Source organism: Anolis carolinensis, chromosome 1 (assembly GCF_035594765.1).
Source record: "Anolis carolinensis isolate JA03-04 chromosome 1, rAnoCar3.1.pri, whole genome shotgun sequence".
In the NCBI taxonomy this organism is placed as follows: domain Eukaryota; kingdom Metazoa; phylum Chordata; class Lepidosauria; order Squamata; family Dactyloidae; genus Anolis; species Anolis carolinensis.
Window position 1 is genome coordinate 183632423 of NC_085841.1, and position 26766 is coordinate 183659188.

Sequence of the window (26766 nt, forward strand, 5' to 3'; positions counted from 1 at the left end):
CCGGGTGCTGGCCCAAAACACCGGTTGGAACGATATAGCCCTCAGAGGACAGTTTCGTGAGGGTCTCAACATCGAGATGCAGGAAGAAATCTCCAAGGTGGATCCTCCAAATTCTCTTGAGAGACTTATCAACCATTGTTTACGAGCCGAAGTCCTGCTTGCCAACAAAAAACAGTGGCTCCGAGGCCAAAGTGGAAGAGCAGGAGTGAAACCCCCTGCTTCCGCCAGTATTCAGCCACGTCCAGTGTGGAGACCCCCACCACCAGCCCCATACCCCAGGGGAAGCGAGGAAGAGCCGATGCAGTTGGGCAATGTGCGCCCCAGAATAGATGTAGCCGAAAAGGCCCGCCGCCAACGGTTAAACCTCTGCTGGTACTGCGGGAACGGGGGCCACTTCGCCAGAGAATGTCCAGCCAAGAGAAAGCCCGCCGCTCGCCTGGCGGCGGCGTCCTCCGCAGAGACGGAGACGGCAGAGGCGGCTGGAGCCAAGCCGGCGGGGGAAGCCAGCAACCGGGCGTAGAGAGGCTCGCCAACCCGGTCAAAAACCCCACTCAAGAGCCGCAAACCGGGGTCCTATTTCTCCTAGTGGTCACGTTGTGGTCAGCGAAAAAAGGACCCGTCATGATCCATGCCATGATAGACTCAGGAGCAACAAACAATTTCATCGACAGAGAGTATGCCGACTCTCTGGGATTACAATATCACGATTTCAAGAACGCCCGGGTGGTGCAGGCTATAGATGGCCGTCCCCTAAAGACGGGTCCAGTAAGCCAATGGACTGAGCCCACCAGAATGTGGATAAGGGAACACATGGAAGAGATTTCCTTCTTTGTTACCGAGGTTCCCCATTTCCCTGTGATTTTGGGAATTCCAGGTCAGCAACCCAACCTTCAAGTCACGAGGCTTTTGTCCCCTACGCCACCAGAGGCTCCTATCCCACATGACTATGAATCATCATATCTGGAATATGGAATAGGTATAAATTCAGATGGTACCCAAAAATATTGTTACAGCTTCAAGCACAAGATGCTCATTATAGAAAAGAAGGAGCAGGCAAAGAAAAAAGTTTAATGTAAAAGGATTCTTAGAGTATTAATTAAACCAAGAAAGCTGCTACTTGTAGAGGAATATAATTTCCAAGCATTTTCCTATTTACAGATGAGCAAAAAGAAGTCTGGTTTTGAGGGGGAAAATAGAATCATAAGATCATAGAGTTGGAACAGACCACATGAGCCATCCGGTCCAACCCCCTACCAAGAAGCAGGAAAATCGCATTCAAAGCAGATGGCCATCCAGCCTCTGCTTAAAAGCCTCCAAAGAAGGAGCCTACACCACACTCCGAGGCAGAGAGTTCCACTGCTAAACAGCTCTCACAGTGAGGAAGTTCTACCTAATGTTCAGATGAAATTTCATTTCCTGTAGTTTAAAGCCATTGTTCCGCATCCTAGTATCCAGGGCAGCAGAAAACATGCCTGCTCCCTCCTCCTTATGAATTCCTCTCACATATTTATAAATAGCCATCATGTCTCCTCTCATCCTCTCTTCTGCAGGCTAAACATGCGCAGTTCTTTAAGCTGTTCCTCATAGGGCTTGTTTCTCCAGGCCCTTGACCATTTTAGTTGCCCTCCTCTGGACACCTTCCAGCTTGTCAACATCTCTTCAATTGTGGTGCCCAGAATTGGACACAGTGTGATTCCAGGTGTGGTCTGACCAAGGTGGAATAGAGGGGTAGCATGACTTCCCTAGATCTAGACACTATGCTCCTATTTATGCAGGCCGAAATCCCATTGGCTTTATTTGCCGCCGCATGACATTGTTGGCTCAAGTTTAACTTGTTGTCCACGAGGACTCCAAGATCTTTTTCACACGTAAAGCTGTTGAGCCAGTCATCCTCCATTCAGTATCTTTGCATTTCCTTTTTTCTGCCTAAGTGGAATATCTTGCATTTGTCCCTGTTAGACTTCATTTTGTTAGTTTCAGCCCATCTCTCTAATCTGTTAAGATCGTTTTGAATTCTGTTCCTGTCTTCTGGAGTATTAGCTATCCTCCCAATTTGGTGTTGTCTTCAAACTTCATGATCCTGCCTTCTAACCCTTCATCTAAGTCATTAATAAAGATGTTGAACAGAACCGGGCCCAGGACAGAACCCTGCTTATGGCACTCCACTATGTCACTTCTTTCCAGGATGAAGAGGAAGCATTGGTGCGCACCCTCTGGGTTCGTTCACTTAACCAATTACAGGGGGAGAAGTACAATTCTGTACAGATGATTAGTAAAATGTATCAACTTTTATTAAAATCTGACCTGGATGAAGAACACGGAAAATGTTGTATGATAAAACAGGAAAAAAATCAGGCTATTATAAACAAATGGAACAATGAAAAAAGATCAAAGGGGTTGACATTTACACTATCTTAGGCAGAACTTAGTCATTGGTACATGATTTCAGAGAAATTGACAAGAATGTGTAACAAAGTTCTGAACGATATTGGAAAGTATACAACAGACAATAATATTTTATCATACATGATGGCCATGTGAAAAAGCAAATAACGTTCTGAATTCAAAAACAGATTTTAATGCTAAGGATCTTAAAGGTTAATATGCAGTTAAAAGCAGAACCTGTTCTTTTGGGACTTGTGGATGAAAAATTGGAAAAGAGCTTTAGAAAGAGAGGTATGAATTTATAATATATATAGCTAAAAAGAACATCAGAAGCCACTACTGCTTTATTTATATGTGTTCTTATCTCTTACTTCTCTTTCTCTCTATTGTTTTGTTTCTAGATATTTGTTAGTTTTGTATTTTGAAAAAATCTCAATAAAAATATGGCAAAAACAGTTTTGCAACCCAGCGCCTGAAAGAAGTAAATGAAAGCTTCCATCCTTCTCTCAGCAACTGGCACTGCCTGGCCTCCTGCCTTTGAAAGACACAGAATACACTGAGCTGTCAATGAGCCATTGATCAAGCCTGTTCTCTATGAATTCATTCACCTCCCTTGATCTTTCTCCCTAACATGTCCTTCTGACCAATTTCAGTGTCAAGTCATTATTATTGTTTTTAAAAGTATATATGTGGCCGAACAAACACTCCTCACTAAAACAAGCACTTCCATAAGCATTTGCCATCACCTAATAACTGAAACGTATTACTACTAACAACTGCTTGAAATATTATTCATATCACCATGCTTACTTTTCCTGGACTGCAAAGCATCAAACTACTGCAAAGCATCAAACTACTTAAATCTGTCCATGGACTATCATTAAAATTGCTAAATGGCCAAGTATTTTTGGATTAATAAGATGAAACTATTTTCTGAAATCATCACAAAAAATACATTACAGTAGAATCTCACTTATCCAACATAAATGGGCCGGCAGAACGTTGGATAAGCGAAAATGTTGAATAATAAGGAGGGATTAAGGAAAAGCCTATTAAACGTCAAATTACATTACAATTTTACAAATTAAGCACCAAAACATCATGTTTTACAATAAATCAACAGAAAAAGCAGTTCAATACACTATAACATTATACAGTAATTACTGTATTTACGAATTTAGTACCAAAACATTGCAATGCATTGAAAACATTGACTACAAAAATGTTGACTACTAAAAAATTGACTACAAATAAAGATATACTTGCTGCCTAGAGAAACAGCTGTGGATCTTGGCAGAAGGCAGACTGCATTGAATAATACAGAACGTAGGATGAGCGAAGGTTGGATAAGTGATACTTTACTGTACTTGGAGCTCAGCTGATAAAGTACTTTTACTATGAACTCCACCACGATTATATACACTATCTGCTACAGTAGGAATTAGCTCAAGTCTGCTCTTCTCAGACTTTCTCTGATTTTGGAAATCACTCTTATCAGTTGTAATATTATTCTGAGCAGCTCCTTCTGTCTATTGTGGTCTTCATGGATTGTACCCACATATCCTTCATTTATATGCACTAGTATTGTGGGCTATAAAGCCAGATTTAATTCACCTTCATTAATGTCTTAGTACATTAACAACATAGGCATATCTCAGTTAACAAAGCCTCTGTCCATGCAGCTACTTTGAATAAAGTCTACTTGGGACGATTTTAGTAACATCAGCCCTGGGAGGATATTGAAGGAGGGCTGGAGAAACAGACTTTGAGTGTTGGTTTTTAGCAGTGTGTTTTCAGTAAACAGGATAATAAACAAATCATGAGCTGGAAAACAGTGGAATTTGACACTGTAGCCATGATCTGCCTACGACAAGCAAAGTAAAGAGCAGCTGCTTCCAAAATCCCTTCTAAGCATGCACAAACAGCAAAATAGAAAGAAAAGTGGAGAACAGATAAAATGTTTCACTAGACGAGAATATTTCAAAAAACATAGAATGTAGAAAGTTTGATCACTAAAACAGAAGTCATAAAAAGTGGAGGATAGTGAAAAAAAGGTAATCTTAATGTATTGCTACTGTCCCTAGGAAGTTCTCTTTTTTAACTAATGTAAGGTTTATCTGACATGACAGTTTTATTTCCCACTAGCTTGGGGACCTGGCTGTGCCCGGCTTATTAGAAGGCATTGTTTGTTTTGGGATCTTAGGTAATATCACTGAAGTTTGGTCCAGATCCGACATTGGCTGGGTTCAGTGCTGTTTGGATAAGGGTGAACTACAACTCCAAGATTCCCAGGGCAATCACCCTCAAACCTGCCAGTATGCACAGTTGGCCATGTTGGGTCTGTGTGCCAGGTTTAGTCCAGATCTGTTGTCGGCTAGGTTCAGGGATCTCTAGATAAGGGTGAACTACAATTCCCAGATCCAAGGTCAGTCACTCCCAAACCAGGCCTGTATGAACAATTGGTCATGTTGGGTCTGTGTCCCAAGTTTGGTCCAGATCTGACATCAGCTGGTTTCAGTGCTTTCTAGATACATATGAACTACAACTCCCAAAATCAAGGTCCATTCCCTCAAACCCCTGGAGTATGTTCAGTTGGTCATGGGGATTCTCTGTGCCAAGTTTGGTTCCAGTCCATTGTTGGTAGGGGTCACAGTATCAGTGAAGGTACTGCAAGTTCCATTTTCCATGGCACGTTTAGTCAAGATCCATCATTGGTTGGGTTAACAGTGCGCTCTAGATGTAGGTCAAGTACAACTCATAGTGAATTCTCCCCAAACCTCTTGTTCAGTTGCTGATAAATTCCTCTGTTTACTGTGTGCCATAGGAAAGGGTAGGAAAGGGTTAAGGTAGAGGCAGTGTGCATGGTCATGAAATTAAGGATCCCTGGGATATCAATTCTGGAGGAAAAACAGAACATCTAGGATGAAATTATCCCTGCATGAAAGCCTTCACTTTGGTACAGGGCAGAATGGTGTTTGTGGAGGATACTGGCAGTGTTTGGGCTACATGTTCATGGCACTCACCATAACCTGCATGTCAGTGGAGGGAGGGCCATTGGTGTCTCCTACTCAGTGGGAACTATAGCTGTTTGTAGAGGCGGGAGGCTGTCTGTGTAGGTGGACACCTCCTCCACATACACACACATTTTCACTTTTATTATGTGTATAGGTAGGCAAATTGTCTAGTACTGAATAAAATGTTTGCGGAAATATGTCTATTTGCTTTTATTTTATTTTGTGTTGCAAACTCACAGCTACCTACTTGTATTTATTTATTTTGTGGTGCAAGAACCCATCTTCTGTTCTTCCCATGTTAGTTCTGTTAATAGTACTAAATTTTCTTCATGAGATGCAAGGTCACATTTAATGTGTTGTTGAAAACTTTCATGACTGGAATCACTGGGTTGCTGTGAGTTTTCCGGGCAGTATGGCCATGTTTCAGTAGCATTCTTTCCTGTGAGGTCTGCTGGAAACTTGGCAAGGGGGGGGGGGGGGGTTATATATCTATGGAAGGCCCAGGGTGGGAGAAAGAGCTCTTGTCTGTTTGAGGCAAGTGTGAATGTTGCAATTGGCCATCTTGACTAGCATTATTTGAGAACAAAGAAATGCTGGACCACTCTACACATGTCAGACTACACAGAGAAGCCACTAAAATCCACAAGAACGTGGACAATTTCAACAGAAAGGAGGAAACCATGAAAATGAACAAAATGGCTACCAGTATTTTAAAAACTAGAATCAGGAGAGTAAATAAAAAGCAACACTAAAATAAAGGGGGGATCAAGAAAGAATCAGAGCCAGGTAACACCTCCCAACAAAGGATTCCCTCAGGCAGGAAGCAGCCAGGCTTTGAAGCTGTAAGGCTATTCAATGCTAATCAAAGTGGCCAATTGCAACATTCACACTTGCCTCAAATAGATAAGAGTTCTTTCTCCCACCTTGGACATTACACAGATATATAAATCCCACTTGCATAGTTTCCAATGGACCTCACAACCTGTGGAGACACCTACCATAGATGTGGGCGAAACGTCAGGAAATAATGCTTCTGGAACATGGCTATACAGCTCGGAAAACTCACAGAAACCCATGTCACATTTATTTCATTAGATGAGGCATGCCTATAGTTACCTGCAAAACCTGTTTTGAAGCAAATCACAATTAGCATTGAATCCAGTATATGCTGTTACCTCCCAGTAAAGAGAAAGTGGAAAACAGGATAACTTTATGCACATGAGCCAAGTAGAAAGATCTTAGCATCCAAGGGCGAAATTCTCTTCAGTTTAACTATGGCTTCCATAAATTCAGGCATATCTACTGACAATGTCTCTATCACGAAAGCTTTAGCCCCACCATCCTTTAGCTGGTAAATACATATCTATACAACCCAAAGCACACTGATGGGATGATTGATTCACACAGTTGCTTTTGGGGTCATAAATTCCCCCAAAACAATCATAGATTTGGGGGGGGGGGAGAAAATAATGTACAGCTCATCATTTTCTGTATAAAGTGCATAAGGTGGCCATGAAATATCATAGTAATGGCTAGAACAAGTTACTACATACGCTCACATCCCTTGAAAGCCAGAGGCGAGAGATGTCATTTTGTATGATCATTACCTCTTCCCTAAAATGTAGCTCCAGAACATAAAGATTGCTCAAAGCCATCAAAAACACAAACATCCAATAGCATTAATAAAGTCAAAGTGTTAATCTGCAAGGACTGCACAAAGAGAAACACTACTGTTATACAGAAGCAGGCCCAAATGATCAGGAGTATCAACACAAGAAAGTTTACATCCACAATACCTCTGACATCGTTCCACTCAGCAATGAATTTGAACTCTGCACCTCATGCTGTTTGCTCTGTACCCACAAGAGGTTTGCAATCTCTTTAGTGATCTGACACAAATATCAGCCTGATTTAACAACATTATCAAGGGGAATGTTTCAACAGAAAATCAATGCCATTCTGAGCTCTGGTCAGATTTACATTCTCAATTCTGCCAGGCCTAGCAGCCTACCACAATTGCTACAGGCATGACTTCAAGAAAAGATGTATCTGAATCACTCACCTATTCCGTGCAGGCGATTTTCCTGCTTCCTCTTGAACTGATCCAAGACGTGTTGACAAAGTTGAGGATGAAGAGTCTGGATGAATCAAACTGCAAAGAAATAATGGTATATTTGAACAGCAATTAGAAAAAATTACAATGTTAATCCAGACCAGTGTTGTCGCCTGAGATTTTAAAAAGTGGAGGGGGTTGGCTCTGATCTTCAAAGAGATGAATGTTTTAAAGTTATTCCTAAAGATTTACTACAAGAGATAAGTGGTCACACATTGAAAAAAATGTTTTCTTCATCCAGAGATTTCTTTGAAACATGAAAGTACAAAGTGCTCAAAATCTATATTGCTTGAGTGTAATCATCAGGAATATTTTCTAAATTGCTTTTATAAGTGTTATCCAATTTCAGTCAGATAGAACAGAACCAGGAATATAAATGTCAGATCTGTTACAACAGGGACCAAGACTTTCTCCTATTTGTGGGAATAAGACTGGAAGATGGTCTTCACCAAAATATCTCCTGTTGCTGGTTGTGCGTGTGAAGAGTAACACTGTCTGGTGCAATAAGACATCTGTACCACTCCCTTATACTTTACAGAATCATAGAATAATTTGTTTAACAAATATGTGAGGTATGTGTGGAAAACAGTGTGCGTACGTCATTAAGCTAACTGTTAGACTTATAGTGATCCCATTAATTTCGTAGGCTTTTCTTAGGCAAGGAATCCTCAGAGGTGGTTTTGCTTTCTTTGAGATGTAACCTACAATATTTGAAATTCATGGGTTGTCTGCCATCTAACTACCAACTAGAGCTGAGTCTCCTTATCTCTAATACTCTGACCAACTCATGTTGGACCGAACCAATTAATTTTCAATTCAGAACCACCAGGGGGAGCTGTATGTTTAGATATTCAAAAAATGGAGGATTAATCTCTGCTACAGTGTATAACAGATGACTGACTTCAATACAGTAGAGTCTCACTTATCCAAATAAATGGGCCAGCAGAACGTTGGATAAGTGAAAATGTTGGATAATAAGGAGGGATTAAGGGAAAGCCTATTAAACATCAAATTATGTTATGATTTTACAAATTAAGCACCAAAACATCATATTTTACAACAAATTGACAGAAAATGCAGTTCAATATACAGCAAAGTTATGTAGTAATTACTGTATTTACTAATTTAGCACCAAAACATTGCAATGTATTGAAAACATTGACTACAAAAACACTGACACATCTTTCCCAAGAATTATGAGGGGCTTTAAAAGCTCTTCGGTAAAAAGGCTACATCTTCTCACCACAGTTCCCAAAACAGTGTATCTCGCCCTCTGGAAATAAGAAAAGGGCAAAGAGGCTGATCTAATATCTTTTGGGGAGCTATTGCAACAGCAACCTATGCAATCCCCTGTTCAAATCAGGGAAGGCAGATCCCAAGAGACTATATCTGCTGTTGAAAATGGAGGTAACAAGGCTTGTATGTAAATGTTATCTTTTACCTCTCTCTCCACCCACCATTCTTGGTGGGGAAAGTGAAAGAAGAGGAGAGGAAGTAATGCAGAACACTCACCTATGCCACGTGGCTTTAGTATGTCTTACAACTCTTATTTTAGTATGTCTTACAACTCTTATTTTTGCTGTCCTCACCACCTCTAGAATCCCTAGAGTGACTATTTTGTGGCCAAAAAAGAGTGGGAAACTGCTGCCTGGAAGTATCTAGGTCAGTGGTTTTCAACCTGAGTGTTTTGGCCTATAACTCCCAGAAATCCCAGACAGTTTACCAGCTGCTAGAATTTCTAGAAATTGAAGGCCAAAACATCTGGGGACCCAAAGGTTGAGAACCACTGCTCTAGGTGGAATGAGTCACCCTCAAAATAGACTGCAAGGCTGTACTATCTGGCATCAAATACAATTTTTGAGAACCAAAAATGAACTCTGAGCCACTTCAATGGTTTCCTCAGTAGTCCAGCAGAGTCCAGAGCATACAAATGGTTACTAGTCCTACCACAGTAGCCCAGCCCTGACCTAAATGTTAGTAGCAGAATGTTCTGTTGAGCATTTGGAGGGAGAAGGGCAGAGCATGAGGAAGAAGCTTTTGGGCTGGATGAGGAATCTCTGGAGGCTGGATCTTGTCCACAAACTCAAGATCCCCATCTATGTGTCTTTATTGGCAGAAATCGTGGCACATACAAAGCTGAATCATTAATGACTGGTTGTGAAACAGCTGTAAGGTTAGATTAATAATACATTTTGCAGACGCTTAATAAAATTAAACCAGTTTTTTTCATGTCAGGAGTGACTTGAGAAACTGAAAGTCGCTTCTGGTGTGAGAGAATTGGCCATCTGCAAGGACGTTGCCCAGGAGACGCGCAGATGTTTTGATGTTTTTACCATTCTTGTGGGAGGCTTCTCTCATGTCTCCGCATGGAGCTGGAGCTGATAAAGGGAGCTCATCCGTGCTCTCCCCGGGTTGGATTCGAACCTGGCAGCCTTCAGGTCAGCAACCAGTGACTGAAAGGGAACTTATTAATGTATACCTTTGCCAGGCAAGGTCTTCTTCCAGGAATATATTGCGACTAGCTTTTCTGCTGCCAACAGGTGTCCGTGGTTCCCCAGGATCCAGCACTGATACACAACTAGCAGAATCAGACAGAGCACTCAAGTCTTCCCCAATGGAGTTACCATCTGTGGAATGGGCATAGCTTAATGCTATTTTGCGACAGTATGTGCAAGCTCTGAGGTCACCTGCAAGTGCAAAAAGAGATGTGCTCAAAGCTGCCTGCTTCAAGCAAAGCAAAATTTCCCCTCCTTTCCTTAACAGGGCTGAATGTTCAAACAAAGTGTACTTTACCTGTATAACCCATGAATTTTCCTGGAATTTCCTGGTTGCAGCATCGGCTGCAGAAGATCTGCCCACATAACCGGCAGTGGTGCCTGCGCCTAAAGGTGGTAAACTTTTCACTGCAGTCATAGCACTCCTTACACTGGCTGTCTGGCATCCAATACTGCTTCAGGTCACTATCCTATGGAAGAAGTGAGGTACAGTAAAGTCATAACATGATACAGGTTTTCACAGGATATTTCTATCTCTGGAGCTAAACAATAATATGAGATGTGCCAAGGTCATAATTAGATTACATTTGCTCATTCACAGACTAAATTGGATTTCCTGGACCAAGTCCTTGATCCAATTTCCCAGTGGAACATTCGTAGGTGGCAAATTAAAAGTTTAATCCCACAGACAACAAGCCAGCCATTCAATAGGACTTGATAACACCTGTGAAAGTTACCTGAGATTCTAGTATAAACATTTTTGATAATAACATAATCAAAGGACTCCTTAGCGCAATGGAAACCGCATCCTGAAATGTGCAAATATATTTCCTGCCACACACAAACATGTTCTTATTTGCCTACTGCCAACAAGAGAATAGAGATGTGAACCACAAGTTATTCCTCCATCAGTTTCCCTTAACTATGAAGGTTCCTTCCTTCCCATTAGAGGGAGAGGAAAAAAACAATGAATTAAATTATGCAGAAGGGGAAAGATAATTCTCACACAACTAGAAAGCACTGTAGAAGTAAAAATTACTTTGTTCACCATTAACTATGCTTCCTAAGTGTTTATGCTGAAGGAAAGCTTTTACTAAACTAATAGCAATTATTCTTCCTTAGGACAGTGCTGGGGAACTAGGAACTCTCCTTCTCACATCTGATGTTAACTCCAAATGCCATCACTTTTAGTCCACTTGACCTATTCTAAGAACTGTACAGATCCTTACAGAAAATGGTCCTTCAAAGATAGGCATTTCAGAACAATGATTTGAAAAGTAACACATAAGAAATACCTGGCTTTTTCCTTCCATGATTTCCTTGAGGCGCTTTAAGACTGTACTGAGGCTCCTAAGTTGAACAGCCGTCCGAGGATCATGCCCACTGAGAGGGGGTTCTTTTCTTCTATTCTCTAAAGTCGAAATGCAATTGTCAGCATTTGAAACAAATACATTTTTGTGCCATTTATGAAAAATTATTCAGAACACAGCATATACAATTAGAGTACCCTTTTTTAAAAAGACACCAATGGCAGTGTTTAATACTTCTAAAATGCACAAATACCAAAACTATAAAATATAAATCACTGGATCTTTTCAATGGTGCTAAAACGTTTATTTTCCAGAACAAGAAAGATTTGGCTGCATAGAGGTCAAACTAAATTATTTGGATAAAATCATAAATGATTCCAATATTCAGAAGGCTTTCAATTCAGTTGAAAACATTACTCTGTTAACAGTGCGGCCCACTACAATATGACTACAGTGGACTCTCAGTTAACCAGTACCCATGGGGATCCATGCATGCCAGATAAATATAGGTTTTGGTTGCTTGAAAGTTACGATGAAAAAAGGGCTTAATTAAAACTATAGCCTATACTATACTATAAACTCTGTATTGACTTGATATTAAAATACAGTAACTAAAAGTAATTTAAATTAAATTAAGACAAATGCAAACAAACCTAACTTAATGCAACATAGTTTTACTGTATTACAAAACTAGCTTTGTCAATACAGTATGCAGTTTTAGTTAAATATTTTTACAGATTACTTGAAAGTTCCGGTTGCTTAAGTTCCAATTAGCTGAGAGTCTATCTTATTAATACAAAAACCGTTGGTTCAGAAATGCAGCCCTTGCTGTATTAAGTAATGCTAAATCAGTGCTTCCCAGTTTTACTTTTAAGGGTTAATGTTAATAACTGAAAAGAAATGTGTATCAATTAGACAATTATGATAAGTGGACACAGACTGCCTAACATTTCTCAACATCCAAGTCATAAAGTTATAGTTTCAAATATATTTTGGTCATTAAGACCAAGTTCAAAAAACCTTCAAGTGGCCAACCGGTAGGGGGAAAAGCAAAAGATCTTTCGACAGAGGACAATTAAGTCAGCAAACATGGTGTAGCCATGTAAAAGTACATGGAAACTGGAAGCAGATTATTTAAAAGTATTCATGCGGAAAATACAGGTCTGGAACCTGTTGATGCCAACATATCAGCAAGAATTCTGACTCCTAATTGTTTACCAGCAGCAGCAGCAACAACAACAAAATGGCACATGCCCCACCCTCAATTATACTGCTGAATAGGCCAAAAGCTGGCTTTTGAGCAGCAATACTGTATAGGCAATTTATTCAAAATCCAATGCACATAACTATTTACTTTTAAGTGTGCATCTATTCCACCAACCTCTGGTTGATGGATCCTGATGTTCTAGTAATAACAAGTACAAATAAATCAAAGGAGACTCGTTGCAACCCTGAAGTCTGCTCATCCCTGTTCCAAATACAGTACAACCAATAAGACACAGAAAGATAAGCAAGGGTATGCATAGAAGAAAGAGTTAGTACGTTTGCAGAGATAGATCCATCAGGATGGCTACCATAGCAAACAAAAAGCTCACTAAATGTTCCTACAGTAGCATTCAAGAAATTGTAAAAATTCAGAATTTATAAAACCTGTAGGCAAACTACTTAATGATTGGGGGGGGGGGATTAGAAAACCAGAGATTTTTAAAACCAGAAAGTAGTGCTGGGATGAATCAGATCTTTGGAAATCTATCCTATAACAACAGCAGCAGCAGCAGCAGCAACTACTTATATCCCACCAGAGGGATATATCTCCGCAGAGGGACTTGGGGTGGCTTACACATGGCACAAAGTGCCAGAAACAGAGCAAAATACAGCTGGATAAAACATATAGGCATATTAAGCAGCAACTTAGAACAGGAATACAAGCACACATATCAAATCAAAGTCATCTGAGAAAACTGTAATCATTCATTACAAGATTCAGCCTCAGTATGAAGTTTCCATGAACTTTACAAGGATTTTCAAATGGTTATAGTCATCAGATGAAAACATTAACTTTTTTGAAATCGGTTTAGATTCCAGAGCCAGTTGTCCCATTTCTCCAACTAGTGAACTTCCAGAAGATTCACACACAACAGATTCAGTAAGCAATTAAATAAACAATGCATAAGCATTACATAACAATTCATAATATTAAACCAAGCAAACACACTAGAAATACAATCGCATTTTAAAAAGACCACAATTCATCTACAATAAAGAAGTATTTAGGTTTGTATGGAGAAAAAGAGTTTGTAAGTGTTATGAAATTCCTCGCCTGGGCTTTCCCATTCAAATGCTCCAGAAACAGAACCTCAAAGTTTCCCCAACTCACTCTCCTTTGAGCATCCTCTTTCAAAGGGATGCTTGTCTATAGTATTTTTTAAAAGGTTAGTCGTGTTTCTTACCCACTTCCTCGCTCTCCATCAGCCACGTATTTTATTTTGCTCTATTTTGTAGAAGAGAAACAAACATAGCCCCTCTGTATGTTCTGTTTTGCAGAGCTGATGTCAGCAGGAATGCTGGCTGCTTGAACAAGAGGCAAGTGAGCGAACAGCCAGGCTCCCAGATTGGCAGGGATGAGAAACAGGGTTTGCCTTTGTAAGCTTGGGGCCTCTGGGCCACATTCTATTTTCCTGTAGGGAATGACTGATTGAGCCACATGACTCTTTTCATAAGCACAAGGGAGATGTATAATAGAAATGAGATTTGCAAAACATAAAACTTTGCCATGCCACTCTTTCCAAACTAAGGTTTTGAGGGCACTCTAAACAGGTCTGTGGTTCCAGCTACACTCACGTTACAAAATAATGTCCCATTTAGGATTGCTTCAAATAACAAGCCCGGTTATTTATTTTATTTCAGATATATTTTTAAACCATCTTTCATTCCAGAGTAATTTACAACATATTTACACTTACATTTAAACACAGTTAAAGTGTAAGTAAGTGCTAACCAAAGATCATCAAGGAAAAAGCTGGATAAAATAGCAAGATTAAAACACTCTCTTTAGAACAAACTGGAAAAATTAAGTTTTTCCAAAAGCTGAAATGACCATAGATTAGGAGACAAATATTTATGAGAACATCTCATAAATGAAATGCCACCATCAAGAATTATCTGATGGAAAGGTACCTTTGAAGGTTCTCCATCGGAGAGGTGAATTTATGATGATGATTATGAAGATGTCCCCACAAGTGGCAGCACGCATTCAGCTGTATCTATGCACATTTGGCAAAGCTGGCTGCACAAATATATTGTTATTTTGACAAAAGCAACATTTTTTTAAGGAATACAAACTCATCAGCTTTTCTTTAAACTTTTGTCAATTGCTTCTAAGCTAAAGGTTTTCCCCTGACATTACGTCTAGTCGTGTCCGACTCTGGGGGTTGGTGCTCATCTCCATTTCTAAGCCGAAGAACCGGCGTTGTCATGTGGCCGGCATGACTGTATGGAGCGCCATTACCTTCCCACCAGAGCGGGTACCTATTAATCTACTCACATTTGAATGTTTTCGAACTGCTAGGTTGGCAGAAGCTGGGGCTAACAGTGGGAGCTCACCACACTCCCTGGATTCGAACCACAAACCTTCCAGTCAGTAAGTTCAGAGGTTTAACCTTAGAAGCGGTTTAATCCTGTATTTTTGTTTTGGAAGAAAGGCTGAGTATAAATGAATAAATCACCCTCATCAATATTTCCAAAATGGGAACTTGAACATGCCTGTACGTTTACATATGAGATTAAGAAGATACTTTTAAGAACAATATGTATATTTCATTAGAAATTGAATGCTGAACCTAAAAAAACAAAATTCGGAACCTAAAAATACCAGTCTAAACTAGAAGTGTCAGTTGTGTAGACGCTCAAATTTCACCAATCCTCTAATTTTTAAAAACATTTGTCCCTTAAATCATACTCAATGTCCCTGTATAAATGAAAACATATGGAAATATCACATCCAACCCCCATCAGTATTTCCATACCATACTATCCCCAAATAACTGTTTTCTTACAGACGCCTTGTCAAAATGGCACCAGCCAGTAGCATCACATGATTACCAGTGGTCATTTTGAAAAGGACTGCAGAGGAAAATGAAAGTACAGATAGCACTGTTGCTCTGGATTCCACTTTTGCATAAGAAATTGTACACCCCAAGGTATATCACATATTCTACAATCACTTGCACATCCTATTGCATAGTTAGAAGTGTTCTGGTCACCATCTTTATCCTAACTTTGAAAACACATAGCTGCTATTGTAATAAGCCTTGTTGAAGCACAGTGACATAATTAGATACAGGCATTTAAATCTCATCATTCCTTTTAAGTAAAGCCACTTTGCCACCTTTGAACATTGTGAAAAATCAGTATCTCTTTGATTCTCAGAGAACCAAAGGGTGAGTGAACAAGAAACAAAAACAGATAACCTTTCTAGGTTCCCATGCTTTCCAGCCCTCATGAAGTAGAAGGGATCTGCAGCTACTGTTTCCCATACTGAGCCTCCTTTACAATTTTGTAAAGGAACAGCAATGCAATTAATACTCCAAAAATTAAGATTAATTTGGACTACACACACAGAGCACTAGCCATGGAGACACTGAGCAGCAAAAAGTACAACAAGCCTACCAAACTGAACAAAAACAATGTTCTCATTATGAACTCACACAGCATGAAAGAATGTGCACTCGGCCCAAAATCAACAGGACAGAGGCAGTAAGTCCCATGCCTTATGTAACCTTTCATGAATCTGCTAAAATTAAGATATGCGTGAGAGAGTTTGTCTTCCATTGTCTCCATCTGACCCTACCCCATGCAGAAACTTCAGTGTTAAAACTGACAGTTACTAAATCTAATGCACACCTTAATTTTCAAAACCTTGAAACCAAAATCAGTATCTGCTGGTAAATGCACAGCATCAACACAGTGCACCCTATGTAATTTAGTAAAAAATGGTGCGCATTATACTTGCTGCACACTTAGAATTCCTTCTTTAAAAGCAAAAGCGTTAAAACATTGAAGCTTCCAGCAATGGAACGGAAAACCAGAGAAATAGATAATCCTTTCCTCAAGGCGCCTCAGCTTCCTTGGGAGGCATCTACACTGTAGAATGAATGCAGCTTGACAACACTTTAATTGTCATGGCTCATTGATATAGTATATTGGGGACTTTTCAAAATGATCCAAATGATGCCTGGGCAGAGGCAGGTCAAAGATGTGTGTCTTGTCCATGTGAGACAGGGCTCAGTACCTGCTGCCACTTTTCTCAAGCTGACTACTCCAAGGTCGTGCTTCTTCCCCATCTCCAAATTCCTCTCCTCAGCTTTGCCCGTGCCCTTATGCCCCTCAAACAGGAAACTGATCCAAGTGATTCCTCAGAGGCTTCCAAACAGTATGTCACCTGCTGCCCTTGGGCTCACAGGCCACTACTTGGCCCTTCCTCCTCCTCCCTCTTTCCTCGTGCCTTTGGCTGTTGTGCTTTCAAAGCTGAACATCCCCAAAGTGGTGTTAGCAGAGTGCTAAGATTACCATATGATGAACACTAGGCTTGTGCAAAAAGGCATGCCTTTCGGGGTCCATTTTCGGCTAATCCCTCATTATTTTTACTGGGAGGTTACTCAAATGGGGAGGGGAGTTTCTGTTTTAATTCGACAAAGATTCCGTCCCTTGGCTACAATAGGAAACTTTAAAGGCTCAATCCTCAGCTATTTTAAGGCCTATTTGCATGAAACCTACCTCAGTTTTAGACCCCATGTACAACTGCAAATTTCAAAACAATAATAATAATAACTTTATTTTTATATCCCGCTCCCATCTCCCCAGAGGGGACTCAGGGTGGCTCACATGGGGACAAGCCCAGTTCCAAAATACAATAAAATACAGCATAATTAAACAAATGTAAAACAGGTAAAATAGTATAATCATACAAACCAGCATAAAATATCAACATAAAACATTAGAACATTAGAGTCTGAACAAAATATACAAACTGTAAGATAAAATTCAGCAGACTCTACAAAAGGGAATTAAGGATCGCATTACAGAGTTCAATCAGTAAGAGTGGAATGTGATAAAGTGTAGTAGTTGTGGCCACTAATAACTAACCGGGACTATTTATTCGAATGCACATCGAAATAACCATGTTTTAAGGTCCTTTCTAAAGATGGACAGTTAGGGTGCCAGCTTGATCTCCCTGGGGAGGGAATTCCAGAGCCGAGGGGCCACCACCGAGAAGGCCCTCTCTCTCGTCCCCACCAACCGCGCCTAAGACGGGGGTGGGAGCGAGAGGAGGGCCTCCACAGAAGATCTCAAGGCCCGCGTGGGTTCATACAGGAGGAGGCGGTCACGGAGATAAGCATCACCAATCTACTGATTTTTTAGAATTATTTTAAGCTTCTACCATAACATTTTAAAAAATAAAACAAACCGCAAGAGAGGGTTCTGGGAATTGTAGTTGCCGGTTGTGTCCATTCTCAGCCAATCAGAGCATGGATTCAACCAGGCCTTTTATTGGCTGAGAAACACAGAGAGAGAAAAACTTCAACTCCCATCATGCTCCAAGAAGAACGAGACTTTTCAATACCCGTCCCATGAAAGTGCTGCTGGGAAAGCGAGTTCCCAGCAGACACCTCTCTGGAGGAGGAGCCTAGGGAACTTTTCCAATTCCAAAAGAAATGGACACTTTGCTGCTGGGGAGGGGGAAAAGACAATGCAGGATCTTCTCCAGAAACCCCGCGGCAGACCCCTGCCTCAGGTATAATGCAGACTTCACTCCATCCTCTCCAGTAGCCAATAAATCTGTTTTGCCCAGCTTCTCAGTTCCCTTCTCCCCATTCTGTTTTTAGGGGATTACACGAAATGGGCCACTAAATATTACAAGTCAATTTCGGTCAAACCGATATAGGCCCAGGCCTAATGAGCATGGACCCTGATGTCTGTGTTGTAATTTGGCCAAAAAAGGTGTGCATTACATTTAAGTACATCTGGCACTGGCTTTTTGATGCTAAAGCTCAGAACCATCCAAATCTCACCTAGTCACAAAAGCACACAAGACAGAATTCTAGAAAGTTTTTCCCATACCATCCTAATGTAGCTTTTTCTTAAAAAGGAATCTAACTGCATAAATGTAAACACAGAATTAATGTTTCACTCTTACTGAACGCATCTGTCTATAATGCACACATATGCATCTATGTAAAGCAGGGCCATAAGGGCTGTAAAAGAAAAGCAAAGAGAGGGAGCACATCAACTTGTTGTCATATTAAGCATTTTTAGCATCTGTATAAGTAAAACAAAGTTTGTATCTCTTTGTTATGGCATCACACAAAAACAGCAGGATGAATTTTCCACAAATATGAAGGAATATGAATTAGCATGATTTATCTTAACACATAGGTTATGAAATGTATATAAAATTCACCTGAGGAATAAGGGGGGATACATTATTTTTCATGAACAACTATTTTCAAGAAAGTCACACCACTATATATAATGGGACTTGACCATCCACGGATTTTGGTATCCCATTCATGGTCCTGGAAAAAAAACTAGTGGAGGCACTGTAACTATTTTCCTTGTTTAGACATCTAGTCTTTTTCCCATTTTGTAAATTCAGTCCAGGATTATGCACATAAAAGAAACTACTTCATTGAATATATCTGTAGTGAAAGTTTATCTACGCTGGACAAGGAACAGAAGCCCATGTTTCCAAGTGACAGGAGTGCCCTCCAGTGGTCTGCTATTTGTTATTACAGAATCATTTACTGTGCCCCTCCTCCAAGTATTTTCGCCTATGTGCCTTGGATGAATCATGTAATGCATGGAAAAGCTAATTACTTCAGCATGATAACATTCCTAGACTAATATAAATAAAAATTATTTCCTGAGCTCATTCACAATAGATTGAGGAGGCTTTCCATTTCTGTTTCAGTCAGGGGAGCAAATAGACAAATAAATGGGTCTGACAGAAAACCAAACCTGGAAGCCAAAACAACACTGAGCTTACCATATTTTGGACTCATTAGAAAAGAGGATAATATTTGTTAAAATATAAGATCTTGGAAAAACAGGAGGACCCCATTACAGGTGCTGGATTTTAATAGGTTAATGTTTTGTATGGGTTCATGCAATAGCAGCTATATCCCACATATTAAATATATATTCGCTTGCAATTGAAGCAGCATCAGGGATCTAGGTCTCTGTATGGTCACATTAAGAGCACAAAGACTACAAGTGACCTAGGTTAGCTTTGTAATCCTTTGTAGCTTTAGATTCAAACCACAGGCTTTCCCAGCGGTTACCTTATAGACTAGTGTATGAGCTGACCTCATGTTTTGGAAGCCAAAATTATAGATTTTATGTGACCTGTGTACAGGTCAAGGACCATGCCATGAAAACAGGGAAAGCACCATTGCCAGATCAGGAGGCAAGCTGCTTCTGGCCACTACTTTTCCACCCAGTCATTCAAAAAGTCCAGAAGCAGCAGCACCGTGCTGAGGGTAAGGGGATTGGTGCTTCTTTTTGGCCAGACTTAGTTCTCGCCTTTGTCATTCTACTCAAAAAGGGAATGGCCATGTATTGTTAGAAAATCTAGATTGGGTAACTAAATTAAACATGAAGAAACATGCCAGAGTTCCTGTTTGCTCAGAAATATTCCAAGTAATAGAAGCCCTATTTTTCATTAGAGTCAAAAACAGGATGGTGATTTTACATTCCGAACAAATAATTCCAGGCCTCCCTAAAAGTATCTCCTGGCCTATGTGATTGGAGGAAGTTTCCACAAATGACCAAGTAGAATAAGAAGGCTACCATTTCTTAAACAGAATCTCTTACCTAAAGATGCAGAAGATCTTCTCTGCAAGTCTCCAGATGTCTGAGACTTTTTGTAAGCCACAGGTGACGACCTTAGCGACTGTGACCTCAAACTATGTTGCGGACTTGACCAACTCGAATTCAGTGCCTGCTGGTCACCCTGTCCGACTTCTGTTCTCTCCGTCGCAGACGATGCAAGTCGACCATCATCTAGAAAAAGTGAACATGAATCTGATGGAGTTTCATCAATGCAAGCTGAAAAACAACCATATTTTCCTACTGATTTCAAATATATTTGGCCTTGAGCTTGGAAAGAGTTCTTAGGCTCTCGAACTCTCTTCCAAGAGAGGACAATAGGCCTCCGTCTTCCCTTTTGTCAGCAGGTGAAGCCTATTTTAATTTCAACAGGCCTTGCAGAACTTAAAATATATCATTTAGAACGTAAAAAAGAGTTTGAGGGAGTTCAAGATCCTTAGTAAACAATCCAATGGTTTTTGAAAAAACATCTTAGCTGTAGGTTTTCAGTTGGCTCAAGATTGTAATTCATTTAATCCAATTTTAGCACTGATTTCTGTATTTTTTTAAGCTACATTGTTTTTAACTGTAAGTAATCTTGAGTCACAATTTTGGGAAAATGCAAAATATAAAGCAAAAATTATGGTGATTGATTCAAAGATCTTTCCCATTGTCTAGGATAAAGCAACAAAAACAATATCACAGCCACAAACATGGAGGAAAACACAGAGAACAGATCTAGAGAGTTCTGCTAGACCTCCATAAGGATATCCCAGCTGTGTTAACATATGTATTGACTCTGATGACAATCTATCTCAATCTTAATCTTTCACAATGTTAGAGAGATTGAATATTTAATTAAATCATGTTACTTCACATTCATGCCATTACTGAACGCAACTTTAGATGCAGATTCTAGCAGTGTCTAACCAACTGAACAATACATTTTGTAGGATTGTAATCACCTTTCAACAATGCAAACAAATTTAATCTGTCTTAAGGGGGTGCTTAATATGAACACAATTGCACAATGATCATTCTTAATATAATGGCAACTGAGTATTAGAACATGATCTACTGCACCATCAGGAGAGCAAATCAACCCACTATAGGATTTGCAATGCAATTTTATGCCTGCTCTGAAATAAGTCTCACTGGGTTCAATAAGACATAGTACCATTGTTACAACAGGAGTGGGCAACTATAGGAGGCTAGGTCATGTGGGATCATACGCAGAAAGGCTACAACCTTGAAGGGCCACAACCCCAATTAAATTACCCTGCAAAAAGCAAAAGAAAAAAACTGATTTTGTCTCAAATGACCCAAAATAGCAAGTGAGGACATTTCCTAATGTTTTTGAATGCCCCTGGGCTGTCTCATGCCCAAGAAAAACTTTAACCAAAAGGGAGGGACCAGAAGCCCCTTCCTGTTTTAGAAAATGACCACTCCTGGGCTTAGAACAGTTCCGAGAAGGCCAAATCATGGTAAAACTATGCCGCAAGTGGCCTGGTGACAGACTATAAACCACATTTTGTCCACTCCTAATGTTCAGGATGGGGCCCCTGGTGGTACAGTGCGTTAAAGCACTGAGCTGCTGAACTTGCGGACCAAAAGATCCCAGGTTCAAATCATGGGAGCGGAATGAGCACCCGCTGTTAGCCCCAGCTCTTGCCAACCTAGCAGTTCGAAAACATGCCAATGTGAGTAGATCAATAGGTACCGCTCCAGTGGGAAGGAAACGCCGCTCCATGCAGTCATGCCAGCCACATGACCTGGTGATGACTATGGACAACGCCGGCTCTTGGACTTAGAAATGGAGATGAGCACCAACCCCCAGAGTCAGTCACGACTGGACTTAACGTCAGGGGAAACCTTTACCTTTTTTAATGTTCAGGATTATACACACACACACACACAGATAAAGGATACATGGTTATGTTAAAGTCAGTTCTTTAACACAATACCCATATACCATTGCAATGGTTACCGAAAAGCCCTCTGGCACCTTTAGCATTCCTGATGCTCTGGACATCATCTCGTGCAATCCATTAACACTGCCCTGTGTTAACTGACATTTCTAGAAGTCCCAAGAAAGAAGTCCAAATATTCCCCTGTCTGCTCTATAACCAGAACATAATGTCGTACCAGAAAAGATCTAAGGCAGTGGTTCTCAACCAGTGGGTCCCCAGGTGTTTTGGCCTACAACTCCCAGAAATCCCAGCCAATTTACCAGCTGTTAAGATTTCTGGGAGTTAAAAATCAAAACATCTAGGGACCCACAGATTGTGAACCACTGATATAAGGGAAACTCTTTGGCAGCCCAATCTTCAAATTATTTTTCTTAGGAGTTAATCTTAACTAATTCAATAGGCTTCCTTCCAAGAATCTATCTTACATTTTCAGTCTTGCAAACAGAAATCAGGTTAGTATTAGTAAGTAATCCACAACTCTAACCAGAAAAAGACATCTAAGGAAAGAATGAGATCAATAAACTATTCAGGGTTCTTGCATTACTTCACCACAAAACTAGTATATGACATTACTACAACAAGGAACTAACACCTTTGCCAAGCAGCCCAGTTAATGCCCTTCAGCAGTCTACAACAGTTCTACACAATCCACAGCTACAAAGCCTACAACTCAGGGATTGGTAACACTGCAACCTACCAGTTACCCAGTGGGGCATATGTTCTTTGCCTTGGTATCTCTGACTTCTAATTTCCCTCCCAAGTATCTTGAAAAGAAAGTGTTCAAATAGTGGATTATGAGCTGTTAATTACCTGGCATGTGGGGAAAATAAATACAATCACGTCCATGGTCTCTCTCAGTTTAGGATCGCATTTCTGTAAGCATTTCATTCCACAGACTAATCAAAGGCAATGCAATGCAGAGTGATCCTTGGTTTTGCTTGATGCCAAAGATAGGACAGGACCCCTTGGTTATATTTCGATCTTACAAAGTCCCCCAACAAAAGGCTTTAAAGCATGCTAAAAACCCAAGGTGCCCTACTATTACATTTTCTCTTCTGCTCAACATTAATTGTATAAATGAAACAATTGCTATATGTATACTCAAAACTAAACCAGTTTACTGCTCTGAGTACATATGTCAATTCATCCACCCTTTCCCTTCTACTCTGGCTCTCTAACAAGACATTAGAAATTTTTATTACTTCTCAACCAACCTCCACTTTTCATTATATTAAAACCATGAAATACAGTCAGTGCAAATATTGCCTTACTCAAACCAGCTAGGATTATAAACCAGGGTTTGAATCTACTTTATTTCAGTAAACCATAGTGAACACTAACCACTGTTACTCCAAATTCCAGTCTAATTAGAAAATGAAAATGGAGTGCACATTTCTGATCTTCTGCTTATAACTGACCGAGAAGAAAACACAAAAGTCCAAGATGCATTCACACAATGCTATGGCTTAGCAATATTGGCAAATGCTTCCCAAATAATGAGTACCACTGACATGTTTGCTGGTTGAAGGAGATTGCCTTCATTTCTGACAAGAGAAAAAAGAATAAAAAGGACAGTTAATACTTACCTTTACTGAAACGAAAAAGATTTACAAAAGAACTATAGGCCGATTTAAACGGAGGTTCATCCTGGTCAGGAGTCAAAGGCTTGAAGTGGGTAAGGTGAGAGGGACTCCCAGGACAGTAGGGAAGATCACTCATAGAGTCCAATGACGGAGATTCCTTGTCATCTGTGGCCATTTCATGGATCCTTTAAAAAAAAAGAATATGCTTTGTCACTTATCCTAAAAAGACAAATATTACCACCACCCATATTTTAGAAATTCCTCCAAACCAATAATAACATTCCAGAGATATTTGATCTTTAGCAATCTGTGTTGTATATAACATGAATCCAAACAGTGTCTTCTGTGGATTGCTCTGAGTTTTCGAGGCTGTATAGCCATGTTCCAGAAGCAGTCTCTCCCGACATTTCACCCACATCTATGGAAGGCACTCTCAGAGGTTGTGAAGTCCCAACCTCTGAGGATGCCTGCCATAGATGTGGGTGAAAGATCAGGAGAAACTGCTTCTAGAACATGGTCATACAGGCTGGAAAACTCACAGCAATCCAGTGATTCTAGCCATAAAAGCCTTTTACAACACAGCATCTTCTGTATTTCCATTTTTAAAAAGGCTAGGTGTAGATAAATTGCTCTAGAACTTCCCAAATATGTTATATTGTTTAGGTTGGTTTTTACTCAATGGCTTTACTACTTTGGCTGTTTTAAGGTTGGGATGGGGGTGCTCTTCATTATAATGCATAGTAAGTCAGCCTAGTGATAAACTGAATTCCCTAATAAATAAAATCATATGCGTGTACAACAGATCTGCCTCCAGATCAGCTAAAACACATTGTTTTGGCCTATAGTTCCCATTAGGAGCACCCAATAAGGCCAATGGTAAGGGAATGTGGGAGTTGTAGTCCAGAACATCTGAAAAGCAACCTCTGCAGGACTGAACTCAATGGAAGTCCACATTATAACTGTCAGAAGTGAATTCAGAAATAAAGCTTTGTGGGTTAAAAGACCACAGACATCTTCTGGGGGAAACAACACCAGAACTTCAAAGCAAAGAGGAAGTACGTATATAAGAGCTGATAGGTATAAGAAAGTCAGCCTTCTTTGGGGTAAGGAGAAAATGAAGCCTGTAAGGCAAGCTGAGCATTTCAACAAATTAATAAACTATACTGAGTAACCCATCTAATAATCTTAATGACAAAGACTAAATATGTTAGCTGGAAGCCCATCTACTTAAACTCAAGATCATTCCATCCTAAGAATAGCTAGATTTTAGGAGGAAATGAAAAGAACAAGGGAGAAATGTGGATATTTTTAAACTTTATTTTTGCCTGCAGCAGCCCTACTTGCTGGATGTTTTTCTCTCTCTCTCGGGTAAGCTGATTTCTGTTACCAATTATCAAATGAAAATAAAAACAGGAGGGAAGGGGGAGGAATGTGGGAAATACAACTGCAAATGAAATGGCTTTCCTTATTCACACAACTGTTTTGGCAAATACCCCCACTGCCTTGCTTTACAAGCAGTGAATATTAGTTTTTACATTGGGAAGGCTCTCAAGAACAGCTAGCTTACATATGAACAAAAACAAGGGAACCAGACCTCTTCCCCCCCCCCCCCAAAGTTCTAGTCTCTCAAGTTGCTCCCAACACGAAAAAACTTCCATTTTACAATCTCTAAAGCTGGTAACCTCTCTCTGGAGTTGGAAAAAGAACAGAACACAACAACGAGCAAAATCAGGCATAAACTCATGTTACCCTGTTCCTATAGTGATCAGACTTAAGGCAACTGGAACATTATCAATCACCTTATGACTAACAGTTCAGCCAGAAAAATGGCTAATCTCTCAACTGAGCCAATGAAGTGGCCCTGCTTCCCATCGCTCCCTCCTGCATAACTTATGAAAATTAAGCACTGAATTACTGCTGGGGAGAATAAAAGCCCAATGGAGCGCTCCAAAATGATTAAAAGTACCATGAGAAAAAGTGTGAAGCTGCTCTTGGAAAAGTCACCAACTATTTAGGAACATGTAAGCATTGTTCTCTTTTCGGAGCCTATCTGCATTCATGCATCTTTAGTTTTCTATTTTTGAATAAAGCACAATACTATGTATAATACAGGATGGTGTAGCCCAGGCCTGCACATCCTGTTTAGAACTTTAGCTACCAGAATTCCTGTCCATTGGACAAACTGGCTAGGGCTTCTGGGAGTTGAAATCCCAAACACCAGAGATTTCAGAGACCAGAGTTTGAATCACTGCTTCATGACAGAAACCCACTGGATGACCTTGAGCAAATCACACTCTTTCAGCCTAACCCTAACCCTAACTGGAGCCCCCAGATGGCGTAGTGGACTAAGTGACTTGAAGGTTGGGTTGCTGACCTGAAAGCTGCCAGGTTCGAATCCCACCTGGGGAGAGTGTGGATGAGCTCCCTCTATCAGCTCCAGCTCCATGCGGGGACATGAGAGAAGCCTCCCACAAGGATGGTAAAAACATCAAAACATCCGGGCGTCCCCTGGGCAACGTCCTTGCAGACGGCCAATTCTCTCACTCCAGAAGCAACTCCGGTTGCTCCTGACACGGAAAAAAAAAAAAGCCTAAGGGAAGGCAATAGCAAACTGCCTTGGAACAATCTTGCCAAGAAAAACCTGTGACAGGTTCACCTTAGAGCAGAGGTTTGGGCCTCTAACTCCCAGAAGCTCTAACCAGCTTGTCCAATGGCCAGGAATTCTGGGAGATAAAGTCCAAAACACCTGGAGGGCCACATGTTTGACACCACTACCTTAGGGTCACCAAGAATCAAAAACTAGTTGATGACACACAATAACAATACAGTGGCGTGGCATTGCATTTTTCCTACTGCACTCTTATCTGATGAACTGACACTATTACACTAAATACCCCTCCTCATCATTGGTTATGGCTGGAGGAATGGGAAAATAGACATAATAAAGATTTCAGGATGTATGCATTTCGTATTGCAGAACATTTAACACGGGGCTGCCATCTTAACCAGTTGCCTTACTTTCAGATATTAA

At 40.3% G+C, this 26766-nt stretch overlaps 1 protein-coding gene across 7 annotated transcripts in view; it reads right to left on the minus strand.

Moving 5' to 3' along the window:
* pikfyve (phosphoinositide kinase, FYVE-type zinc finger containing) overlaps positions 1-26766 on the minus strand; it is a 103853-nt gene that overhangs the window by 70483 nt on the left and 6604 nt on the right. For 6 of the 7 annotated variants that reach the window (XM_008109194.3, XM_008109196.3, XM_008109199.3 and 3 more), the window contains 6 exons: positions 23739-23920; positions 20189-20377; positions 11303-11418; positions 10306-10477; positions 9992-10199; positions 7462-7551 (listed from right to left, as the gene is read on the minus strand). In XM_008109194.3, coding sequence (XP_008107401.2) covers positions 7462-7551; positions 9992-10199; positions 10306-10477; positions 11303-11418; positions 20189-20377; positions 23739-23910 — 947 coding nt within the window. In that variant the 5' untranslated portion in view covers positions 23911-23920. Of the gene's footprint in view, positions 1-7461; positions 7552-9991; positions 10200-10305; positions 10478-11302; positions 11419-13767; positions 13912-20188; positions 20378-23738; positions 23921-26766 lie in introns of those variants that run through there. The other variant, XM_062961514.1, reaches the window with a different exon arrangement.